The 12,564-nt window shown below is 39.8% G+C and overlaps 1 protein-coding gene across 2 annotated transcripts in view; it reads left to right on the top strand.

The window, feature by feature from the left end:
• The first annotated feature begins 1,194 nt into the window (after positions 1-1,194).
• trip4 (thyroid hormone receptor interactor 4) overlaps positions 1,195-12,564 on the top strand; it is a 58,422-nt gene continuing 47,052 nt past the window's right edge. For both annotated transcript variants that reach the window (XM_053238172.1, XM_053238171.1), the window contains exons 1-11: positions 1,195-1,369; positions 2,311-2,477; positions 2,550-2,677; positions 2,757-2,978; positions 5,781-5,859; positions 5,984-6,101; positions 8,238-8,453; positions 9,149-9,275; positions 9,507-9,685; positions 10,370-10,494; positions 10,779-10,870. In XM_053238172.1, the coding sequence (XP_053094147.1) occupies positions 1,290-1,369; positions 2,311-2,477; positions 2,550-2,677; positions 2,757-2,978; positions 5,781-5,859; positions 5,984-6,101; positions 8,238-8,453; positions 9,149-9,275; positions 9,507-9,685; positions 10,370-10,494; positions 10,779-10,870 (1,533 nt within the window). In that variant the 5' untranslated portion in view covers positions 1,195-1,289. The remainder of the gene's footprint in view (positions 1,370-2,310; positions 2,478-2,549; positions 2,678-2,756; positions 2,979-5,780; positions 5,860-5,983; positions 6,102-8,237; positions 8,454-9,148; positions 9,276-9,506; positions 9,686-10,369; positions 10,495-10,778; positions 10,871-12,564) is intronic.

Below are 12,564 nucleotides of genomic sequence, written 5' to 3'. Positions count from 1 at the left end.
GGGACTGGCACTGAGAGCGCACTGTTGCACACAAGCCCAGTGGCCGGGAATCGAACCCAGGCTGCAGCAGTGAGAGCGCTGTGACCTAACCACTAGTCCTAAAGGGACCCAAATCATGGCTTTTATTACAGGTGATTATTTTAGATGTAATTGTAAATCCATTCATTTATTGATATATTCATTGTCTGTAATTGCTTATCCAGTTCAGGGTCATGGTGGATTATTGGTTGCAAAGAGGGGCTTAAAAGTGGAGGATGGACACCAATCCATCACAGGACACTCCTGAGATCATGTTACTGTCTGTTGCTGTGTTTTCCCTGTGTCTGTGTGGGTTTCCTCCAGGTTCTCCAGTTTCCTCCCACCTCCCGAAAACATGCCAGGTGGTGGACTGCTAAATTGTTCCTAGATGTAAATGTGTGTGTGTGTGTGTGTGTGTGTGTGTGCGGATTCCCCACAACCCTGACCAGGATAAAGCAGTTACTGAAAATGAATGAATGATGAGAAAGGAAAAGAAAGGAAAACTTACATGTTCTGTATGTAAATCTCAGACTATGATTATTTTCCATATGTTCAAATCATTAAAAATGAAAACATTTGAACAAAGCAGGTAACATAAAAATCACCCACAATTTTGAATGATGTCATGTGTCATGGAAAACACATTATATGTCTAGCCTGGTGTATTCATGGTCTACAGGTTTGTAGACTGTTAAGGCTGAAGTCAATGGTACACATTTTTATTGGTATTTATCCATTATTTTAAAACTAATTTTAATTATTAATGATTACATCATCCTGCTTCATCTGTATTTTGACTCTCACTTTCCTCTACTTGTCCATGTTTTCACTTTTTTTTCATGTTACAAGTTTTATGTATGTGCTCATTATTGTTCTTCTGAAGATGTTTGTACAGTACCATGTCTGTTTCTTTAATTGAAAAATATATATGTAAAATAAAATACACATCAAAAAAACTCTTCTAAATAAAATATTTTTTAAAGAAAGAAAGAAAGAAAGAAAGAAAGAAAGAAAGAAAATATGTTTACTTGACATTGTTTAAAAAAAAACAATGTACTGTTAGCTTTTTGAATTAATTCCCACAAAGGCGTATGGGTCTGTTTTTTTATACTTTTTTTTTTTTTTTTGACAGTTTCTATAATCATCATTATGAAACTTTTATTTTGAAGCACGAGGCTCACGTCACACTATCAGCACTAGCTAGCTGCGGAGGGAAACTGCTAGTTTCGTTTCATCTTCTAAAACAAAACTTCTTCACTAAATTAGTGACAATGTCGGAATCTTTGCATCGCTGGTGCGTGGAGCAGTTAAACAGCCAGTTTGGCTTGGAAGCCAGTGATGACATTGTTCAGTGAGTAGCTACTCTGTGAAATGCTAGCTTAGCATTCTAGCTGTAGCAAGCCGTCAGTATAGCTTGTGTGTGTAACCTGTGATATGAGCTGAAGCTGTGTTTTCTCTTTGCTCTGGTTATAGCATGCTAGCTAGTTAGCTACTGATGTCGCTAGCAATGAAACGTCACTGATATTTTATAACTAGCACAGCTAATAAAGGAAGGTGTTAGCGTGTTGAATTAGGATAGTCAGGGTAACTCTGAGTGTTTCAGTGTGTGGAAGTGTTCATGGGTCTAAAAGGTTTAGTCAGTGTTCTCTGTGAGGATCAATAAAATGTCTCTCTCTCTCTGTCTGTCTCTCTGTCTCACTGTCTGTCTCTGCATCTCTCTCTGTGTTAACCTCTGTTTCTCTCTCTGTGTTTGTCTCTGTCTCTGTCTGTCTCTCTGTCTCTGCATCTCTCTCTCTGTGTTTACCTCTCTGTCTGTCTGTCTCTCTCTCTCTCTGTCTGTCTCGCTGTCTCTGCATCTCTCTATGTTTACCTCTCTGTCTCTCTGTCTGTTTCTCTGTCTGTCTGTTTCGCTGTCTCTCTGTCTGTCTGTCTGTCTGTCTGTCTGTCTCTGTCTGTCTGTCTGTCTGTCTCTCTGTCTCTGCATCTCCCTCTGTCTCTTTGTCTTTTTCTTTCTCTGTCTATCTGTCTGTCTCTTTGTTGCTTTGTCTCTGTCGCTCTCTGTATCTCATTTTCTCTGTCTGTCTGTCTCTCTTGCTCTGTCTCTTTGTGTCCGTTTGGCTTAATGTCTGTCTCTGTATTTCTCTGTTTGTCTCATTGTGTCTATCTGCCAGTTTCTCGGTCTGTCTTTCTGTGTGTGTCTCTCTCTCTCTCTCTCTCTCTCACAACATCTCCTTGCTGCTTAGTCAGTTGCATGCTGATCTGTCTAACTGCTCGCTGTTTGTTGTGTTGTAGGTACATCCTGTCCATCAGTAATGTGGATGAGGTTGTGGAGTATGTTGGTGATCTTCTGCAGGGAACTGAAGGGAAGAAGAAGGAGTTTCTTGACGAGTTGCTGGAGAGATTGCGACGCTGTAAGAAACAGCAGGACAGAGAGCCAGAAGTGATCCTCATGAGAACAGGTGAGTGAGATGGCCACTCACCTTCATTTTGTTCTTTGATCAACTGTTTTTTTAAACAAACTGCTTCTACAGAGGGTCCAGACACAACAAAAGACACGCAGAAGAAAAAACGGAAAGGACGGAACAAACAAGAAGTGGTCTCGATCAGTCAGCCTGAGCCCGAGCCGGAGATTGTAAGAACTCCCATTGACCTGATGAAGGTGTGTGTCATGCCTTTCAACCACGCTTTGTTTTCTCAGATATGAAACCTCAGGTTAAGATTGTGTTTATTTTGTGTAGGCACAAGAGAACAGCAGCAGCTCTTCCGCCACTAAGAAGAAGAACAAATTTGTGAATTTATATGCCAAAGAGGGTCAGGATAGACTTGCTGTGCTGCTGCCTGGACGCCATTCCTGCGACTGCTTAGCTCAGAAGCACAAACTGATTAACAACTGCCTGACCTGTGGTCGGATCGTGTGCGAGCAGGAAGGCTCTGGCCCGTGTTTCTTCTGTGGCAGTCTGGTACGTATATAGACACACGTTGAGTCTTTGTGTTGAGTTTCATTATTGGCTTTACTATGGAAAATATAAGCTGTAAATGATCTCACTTGAGAGCTTCACTGTGTAATGTGTAGCTTTAATGTGTAGGGGGTGATTTTGAAAAAGGTCATTTATGTGACATGCACATACATTATATGCAATTTTTATAATACAACATTTAAAGATTCTAAACATATATTTGTTTAATTCTAAAAGGCTTTCATTGCTTCGTATATAAATTTTGATTCAGAAACAAAGACTGCTCCTTGGTTACATTACATTGGCTTCCAAAATACATTTAGACTTGAGAGAGATGGAGATGGCTGGAGACATATGTAGATGGATGGAAAGATGGAATCCAAAGTAGACTTGAGAGAGATGGATGGATGGATACTAGGGGAGTAACAGTGCATAGCAATGCAAAAATGTGACAATCCATTTCCATGGTTATATATTATAAGAGTTACAAAGGGCTCTTCAGTAGCTTTCAAACAACACCAGCCCCATGCTTCTGCGATCTACAGTGCCTGAGAGAGAGTTGCGGAAGACGGGCATTTTAGCCGACTTTGGAACTCTGTTTCCAGTTAAAATGATGCCTCAGTTACTGCTACGGAGCTCAATAGGTTTCATTCATTTTTCCCAGGTCAGAGACTTTGATTATTCAGTCAAATTTAAATTTTTTTTTTTAAGATATGGTGAGCCTGTAGTAAAATTTTTCTACAATATTAAATCTCTGTTTGTAGTAATTTTATTTATTTAAATTTATACAGACAAAATGCACATTGTTTTGCATTGTTCATAATTCAGAAATAAAAAAAAAAGAGTCATTTCATTCATAATTTTTCTTCATTCAAATTTCAGAAATAAAAAAAAGAGTCATTTCATTCATAATTTTTCTTCATTCAAATTTTGTTCAAAATATTCTGAGAATCAAATTGAATTGATTCATGAAGCCAGTATTGTAAATCAAATCGTGCCTGGAGTGTGTCGTTACACCCCTAATGGATAGATGGATGAATAGATGGACAGATTGATAGAAGAAGCACTGACTGTAACCAAATAGACAGTTAAACCGTGAAAGGTAAGCTTGTGATTTAATGCACAAGAATTAATGAAACTGAATGCGAGGTCAGTTACTTTATAAATGAAGATAGCTAAGCTACGCTACTCTTCAGAATGTGTAAAAGGATAGAAAAAGCAAACAGTGATTCTTCTGACATGACAGTAACATGACAGTGAAAAGTCAGATGAACACGTTTATATAAAATATAAAGCTGCATTACGTCCCAAGCAGTAAGTTGCTGGTCGGAATTACATCATTTTCAACCTCAGCACATTCAACAGACGAAGTGGGAAAATTGATGCCCCCTCTGCGTATTTTCTTAGCAACAAGCCAGGCAGCTAAGTCAGATGAGTCACGTATATTTTCTTTCTCAAACAGTGAACTGTATAGTCAGTGTTTTTGATTTAACAGATGAATATGTCTGTATGTTGATTAATCTAAAGCTAATACTTATATACAATATAATTAATTTAAGGGTAAGAAGTTTTACTATGTTCATTTCTGATGATGTGCACAACCATGTTGATTGGATGTCACTCCGTAAATGGGGAAGAAATTCGGATTTGAGAAGAATACCCGAAGTTGACTTCTGTTGTGGTGGCATTTCATGTCACAAAAAACGTGGTCCCCATTTACTCTGTCGAGAAAGAAGGGTTCACTAAGGTGTGTAAAACTAGTAACAGCACCATCTATAGCACATAGTGCGAACATTGTTTTTTGTTTTTTAAATATCCTTTATTTAATAGAAACATTGTTTGTACTATTTGCTATAGATGGTGCTGGTACTATTTTCAAAGCATCATAATATTGTTAGAAAAAAATATTGTTATTAATATACTATTAGATTAGAGTCTTTGTATATTATTATTTAAAAATATGTATTTTATTTTTTTAGCAGCCTGTGTACTGTTACAGCTGTCCGTCCGTTCTTCCATGCGTCCCAGATTCTTGTTAGCATGATATCTCAAGAACAAGTACCTGCAAACTTATAGGATTCATGTGAAATTATATTTATATTTTTATGGAAGTGATTAGATTTAGGAATTGATCCAAACAGGCTGAAGGTCACAGCAAGGTCAAGTTTTGTTCAGTAGCTTCCTTCATGTTTGAAGGCAATTTAAATTTATTTTATAAGGCAATTTCTGGCATACACATTAGCAATGATATTACAATATTGTTTTTATACATCAGTTCTAAAAAAAATAATAATAATAATATAGAGTAAGTGACATTTTGAGCACAAATTGGTTTCCTTCTTCCTTTTCAAATCTGACGAGCTTTCATATTGTAAGTCAAAAGTTATATACATAAAATGTATCGTTTGCCATGTCCACTGGTGGTGATGTTAACTGGACTGTAGTAACCGTTTCGAACTAGGTGAAAGTTTACGTGGCGAGCACAGACGAGCGGAGTGATACACACAGTGAAACGTCCCAGTGCGGTTATACTAAATATAAGCACTCTTGCAGTCCCGCTCAACCAATCAAATTAGTGGACTGGAACTAACTGTCTTATAATTTCCAGTAACAGTAAGGAAGATGATGGACCTGCTAATCTTGGTTTTTAAAACTGAAATTCTAAAGGTGGTCTTGAAAAATCAAAGGTTAATCTGGTGAATACCGACGGCCAGTGAAATTTGAGTCTGAATTGTACGCTGAAGTTTGATGTTATTATTCAGTTTTCTATGCTGGTTCTTACAATGTCCTGAATTCTGAAATCAGGTATGTACTACAGAAGAGCAAGAGATTTTGCAGCGGGACTCGAACAAAAGTCAGAAACTCCGTAAGAAACTCATGGGAGGTGAGTAAAAAAAAATAAATCTTGGTAAGGAGTGATCTCTGATTCAGCCGTTTATTTCCTCTTCCTTCACATTAGCCAGTGAGGCTGTCAAGGCAGTGTGTGTGTATCTCTTTAAACATGACAGATCACATCGTATCTGAGGGAGATAAAGACTACCTGCCCCACCAGGAGGCCAGGATGAAGGCAGGCTTGGAGAAAGCCATTCAGCACAAAGATAAACTGCTGGAGTTTGACAAGAACAGGTAGACTGCTCTAAACCCACAGTGCGCTCTGTTTATCTGTGTATCAGCAATGGAGTATTGGGATTGTGATGGGAATGGATTTATCAGTAGTTATGAGCTTTCCACTTTTCATGTGCATGAAAATGCCTCAGTGGAAATGTAAGAAAAGATCTTTAAAGATTGCAAAAAGGTTTTCATGCTTGAGTGGAGAAGTTTGTGTATTGATAAAGGGGAAGTATAGTAAAGGGTGATGCAAGCAGATCTCTGGAATAAATGATGTAGTGAATATACAGTACTGTGAGAAAAGCGCACTATATATAGGGTGCCTAAGACTTTCTCACAGTATTGTGTATCCACTATATCATTTATTCCAAAGATCTGCTTGCATCACCCTTTATCATACTTCCCTCCCCGTCTGATATATATATATAAATGCATTTTTTAAATATGTTTTAAAAATCCCTACTGCATGCATTAGTGTGTCAGTAGAAAAAAAAAATAGACTTCCAGCCTTTATTTCTTTTATTATTATTTTTTTTATTTGCAGTTTAGTTTTATTTATGTGCCTCTATATTGGCAAATTATGGTTTAATTCTCTTAAAATTTCTTGTTTTACTGTTTAATGCTCATTACAGCAATTGTTTTCATACTTAGAAACATTATTCGTTACTTTATTATTTTTAAAGCATCTTCACCACTTTTAGTTGTTCAAAACAGTATCACTTTAATGTCAGCTTTCCATATAACAGTTTAAGAGACTTGATCAGTGTAGCATGATTTCCTCTGATACACTATATTACCAAAAGTATTCGGTCACCTGCCTTGACTCACATATGAACTTAAGTGCCATCCCATTCCTAACCCATAGGGTTCAATATGATGTCGGTCCACCTTTTGCAGCTATTACAGCTTCAACTCTTCTGGGAAGGCTGTCCACAAGGTTGAGGAGTGTGTTTATAGGAATTTTTGACCATTCTTCCAAAAGCGCATTGGTGAGGTCACACACTGATGTTGGTCGAGAAGGCCTGGCTCTCAGGCTCCGCTCTAATTCATCCCAAAGGTGTTCTATCGGGTTCAGGTCAGGACTCTGTGCAGGCCAGTCAAGTTCATCCACACCAGACTCTGTCATCCATGTCTTTATGGACCTTGCTTTGTGCACTGGTGCACAGTCATGTTGGAAGAGGAAGGGGCCCGCTCCAAACTGTTCCCACAAGGTTGGGAGCATGGAATTGTCCAAAATGTTTTGGTATCCTGAAGCATTCAAAGTTCCTTTCACTGGAACTAAGGGGCCAAGCCCAACTCCTGAAAAACAACCCCACACCATAATTCCTCCTCCACCAAATTTCACACTCGGCACAATGCAGTCCGAAATGTACCGTTCTCCTGGCAACCTCCAAACCCAGACTCGTCCATCAGATTGCCAGACGGAAAAGCGTGATTCATCACTCCAGAGAACGCGTCTCCACTGCTCTAGAGTCCAGTGGCGGCGCGCTTTACACCACCGCATCCGACGCTTTGCATTGCACTTGGTGATGTGTGGCTTGGATGCAGCTGCTCGGCCATGGAAACCCATTCCATGAAGCTCTCTGCGTACTGTACTTGGGCTAATCTGAAGGTCACATGAAGTTTGGAGCTCTGTAGCAATTGACTGTGAAGAAAGTCGACGACCTCTTTGCACTATGCGCTTCAGCATCCGCTGACCCCTCTCCGTCAGTTTACGTGGCCTACCACTTCATGGCTGAGTTGCTGTTGTTCCCAAACTCTTCCATTTTGTTATGATAAAGCTGACAGTTGACTGTGGAATATTTAGGAGCGAGGAAATTTCACGACTGGATTTGTTGCACAGGTGGCATCCTATGACAGTTCCACGCTGGAATTCACTGAGCTCCTGAGAGCGGCCCATTCTCTCACAAATGTTTGTAAAAACAGTCTGCATGCCTAAGTGCTTGATTTTATACACCTGTGGCCAGGCCAAGTGATTAGGACACCTGATTCTGATCATTTGGATGGGTGACCAAATACTTTTGGTAATATAGTGTATATTGGCCTGTCAATAGATCAGTCAGGACCTAGTTAATGGAAACGCACATTCACTTTTACTTTGGCCGACGTTTCTTGTACTTTGCTTAAAGTTATTTATGTCATGCACTTTTTCAGCGTTCGCCGAACTCAGGTGTTGGACGACGAGTCCGATTATTTCGCCGCCGACTCCAACCAGTGGCTGTCCCCAGTGGAGCGAGCGACGCTGCGCAAGCGGGAGGAGGAGCTTCGGGAGCTTCGCCACGTCTCCCGCAAAGACCGCAAGATCACGCTTGACTTCGCTGGTAGACGAGTTCTTGAGGAAGGAGAAAACCTGACTCAGTATTATAACAAGTAAGAACTTTGTGCTTTCTGTAACCATGATATGATTTTTTTAGTGATTAAAGCACTGTGGAGGATAAAATATAAAAGCTGCAAAGTGAAATTCCAAGATCTGTATCTAGGCTGTCTGGTTAAGATGTGTTAAAAAAAATGCTGTGTTAAAGAATCTCTTTAGCTGTTAGAAACTGAGCAGTTATGTATTTCTACAGTTATGTATCAAATGATTTTGACTGAAATCTTCTCTGGAGGTTTCATTTAAAATCTGTTTGTCACTGATAGCTAAAATGAACATAAAACATTTAACATGGTTAAATGTTCATCATTCTAAGATGCATAGTGTATTTTTAATTTTCTTCATTTTTAAAAATGTACCATATACCGTTCGCCATGCACTTAAAATGTGCTTAAGCGTAATGACTACGATGTACCTTATAAAATGAAAGTGTATCTTGTAAAATGTTTGCAGCATTTCCATATTATCTGTAATAAGATGTGCCTTGTAAAAAAAAAAAAAAATGGTGTTTTTTTTTTTTTTTTTTTTTTTTTTTATATTATCCATTTTAATGTGTACCTTGTAAAATTTTTACGAGTCAGAAATGTTTATAGTATCCTGATTAACCCAGAGGAGCTGCTGCAAGAAGCATGGTAGAGGAGAGCTCTGCTGCTAATGTGACTGATGAACTGAAGTTTATGCATGACTGCATTAGGTATGATGAGACCGTCAAGGCCATCAACACCGGGACTCTCATCCAAACCCCGAAGAGCTCGGCTCCAGCTGGCCGTCAATACCTCAGGGAGCTCGTCAACCCAAATATTCAGCAGGCTGCACCTCAGGTGAGTGGCGTCTCAAATTGAGCAGAATATTTACCCTGCGGTTTTTCAAATCTGATTAGCTTTGTGTGTTCCTAAGGGAGACATTGTTTTGTTTTGGGTTTTTTTCCCATCCTTGGACAGTGATAGTTTAATTTCTGGGATGTTTTTTTTTTTTTTTTTGGTAACCTGAACATACAGATGTCTGTGAGATTATAAATAACGTTGTGCGTTTTTGTGTGTGTTTGTGTGAAGTGGGTGGATGTAGGTGGTGGCGATATCTCTCACAAGTCTAAGTCGCAGGGCACTGAGCAGAAAGCAGAGCGCTCCAGACTGAGGATTCAGGACCGGGAGTTGCAGGAAATGGTGGACGGAGGCTGGTGTCTCAGCATGCACCAGCCCTGGGCCTCACTCCTTACCTGCGGCATAAAGAGGTAATCAACCACAAAGACATACTGGAGTCACTCATTTTATACCACAGCACGGTTGAATGCTTGCATCTGATTGGTCAGAAGGTGTGCATTATTTTTGAATACCAGCACCGATAGAATACAACCGTTGCCACAAGTTAAGTATTTTGTGGTTTATAAAAAGTGCTAGTCTCAGTTATTGAACTAGGGGGCAAAATAGAGTAATAAACACACAACCATAAAATCAGCTACTGATGAAATGCGCTAATGATGTAATTTTTCATTAGCAAGCAAAAAATTGATGCTATAACCATGTCTCTTTCTAAAAGAACTAATTCAGAGGTTTGACAGCAACTATATTTTTTTTTAATAATCCCAATTAGGTTTTCATTTCATTTCCAGGTTGTAGCACTACATTCAAATAATCTACTAAACCAGAAACATATCAGATATCAGGTCTTTTGAAATGTCTCATGTCTAAATGCTCACGTCCCATTCTCCTGTTAATACAGAAGTGATCGTCATTGTAAGGAGATGATAGGTTTGGACAGAATTATCATTTGGCACTCAAACTACACGTGAATCAGGGAGCACAGGTCAAATCATGGAGCATATGGAATTGTGCATCTAGGCCCAGCGTGAAAACGCAGCCCTTGTGTAATGTTACCTGAATGGTTCAAGCTGAAGTGTTTTTGTGGTGATGTGCAGAGTGGAGGGCAGGACCTGGTACTCCTCACACAGAGGACGTCTGTGGATCGCCGCTGCAGCCAAAAGGCCCACGCCTCAGGAGATTGCGCAGGTAGAGGGCATGTATCGCCAGATCTATAAACAAGGTGTGTTGTGACATTGATCAGATCTCCTCAGATTCCGTATAAAAGCTGTAAATTTTATAAATGTGTCGCATAACAAGATTTACTGCAGTGCAACATGATGAACTCGGCCAGTCAGATCCACTTTAACTGAGCACAGTAAAACTGCACAATATCTAGACAGGCTTATAAATCTTAACCCTGAGCCAGGTCGTCTACAGTCTGACTTTTTCAGTGTTTGAATTCTTCAGTGATGAACTAAATGTGTTGCTTAACTGTTCTACTGAGGCTTTGTTTCATTTCCCCAGATCCGCACTTTCCTAAAGACTATCCTACAGGCTGCCTGCTCGGCTGTGTCAACATGACGGACTGCCTCTCCCAGGAGCAGTTCAGGGAGCAGGTTAGTGTGTGTGTGTGTGTGTGTGTGTGTGTGTGTGTGTGTGTGTGTGCGTGCGTGCGTGTGTGTGTGTGCTTATCTTTCTTTTCGCTGTACACATATACATTATATCGCTGTACACATATACATACGCTGTATGTACACATATAGATATATGTATATGTGTGTGTTTGTGTGTGTGTGTGTGTGTGTGTGTGTGTGTGTGTGTATACACACACACACACACAAACACATAAATATACACATACACTGTGTGTGTGTGTATGTATATAATATATAGTGTATATAGAGTTTTCTACATCTGTCCCACTATCTGTTTGTCTATCTGTTGCTCTCCTGCTACCTATCTTACTGTTTGTCGCTGTCCCATCTGTCTATCTATTGCTCTCCCACTATCTGTTTATCTGTCTATATATAACTTTCCTGCTATCTCTCTATCTGTCTATCTACCCCCATATTGCTGTCTGTCTGTCTATTACTTTCCCACTTCTATCTGTCTGTGCTCTTTCTTTCTTTCTTTCTATCTATCTATCTATCTATCTATCTGTCTGTCTGTCTGTCTGTCTACCTATCCATCGATCCATCCATCAATCACTCTCTGCTATTTCTCTATCTGTTTACTTGTATTTCTATCTATTGCTTTTCACTATCTCTATCTGTCTATCTATTACTCTGCACTAAGTCACTATCTGTCTATCTATCGCTCTCCACTATCTCTCTATCACTCTGTTGCTCTCTGGTATCTATTACTGTCTTGTGACTGCTCACTCGTTATCACTATCAATCTATCTTGCTACCCCTCTCTATCTTGTCTTTCTGTCTGTCTATCTATCTATAGCTCTTGTGCTATCTCTCTATCTATCGATCTGTCTTTCTGTCCTGCTATCTTTGTATCTGTTTATTGCTTTCTTGTTACTGCTTGCTGACTCTATCTCTCTATGTTGCTATGGCTCTCTTTTATTGAAATGTATGTCTGTCTACGTCACTATCGCTCTGTCTGTTTCCTTCTCTATCTAGCTGATTATCTCTATCTCCATCCATCACAAGATCTCTCTCTCTCTCTCTCTGGCTCTCCATCCATCATATATGTGTCTCTCGAAAGGTCAATACTTTAAACCTGAATCATAAATGTGCTTGTATGAAGCAGCACACAAGCAAACACACGTGTTCCTTCAGCTGTGCCTGAGCTCTTCCTGCTCTCTCCTCATGTAGCCTGCAGCGGACTTCCTGCCTCATTTCCTGCTCTCCCTCTGTGAAATGGAGGTGTAATTGCTGCTGCGGTGCCTGTGCTTGGCATCGGAATCAGTCGTCTCTGTCTCTATCTGTTTTCCTCTATCCATCTCTGTTTATCTTCCCCTCCCTCGGTCTAAAGATGCTGACTTGGGTTGGATGGCCTTTTACTGGATGAGTGAAAATAATATTGATTTCTGGCATTCTCAATACGTTATGCTCGTTTTCCGTTCCTTCAGGGTTTCACTGTTGTCATTTGGAGCTTTTTAGGATTGTTCTGAGTCTTGCCAGCAGAGGGGGCAATGCACCGTCTCCTCAGTTTTCTCAAACACACCTCGTCTGCCATTTTGACTGCAGTCACACTGAAGCAGCCTATCTAAATATTTCACCACAAACCCATTACATTCAGCGTCTCCGTCTTTTCTTGACAGATTTGAAGTTTTTTTTAGCAGAGGTTCCTCCTCTGT

Source organism: Pangasianodon hypophthalmus, chromosome 11, assembly GCF_027358585.1.
Source record: "Pangasianodon hypophthalmus isolate fPanHyp1 chromosome 11, fPanHyp1.pri, whole genome shotgun sequence".
In the NCBI taxonomy this organism is placed as follows: Eukaryota; Metazoa; Chordata; class Actinopteri; order Siluriformes; family Pangasiidae; genus Pangasianodon; species Pangasianodon hypophthalmus.
This window is presented reverse-complemented; position numbering and strand designations above follow the sequence as displayed.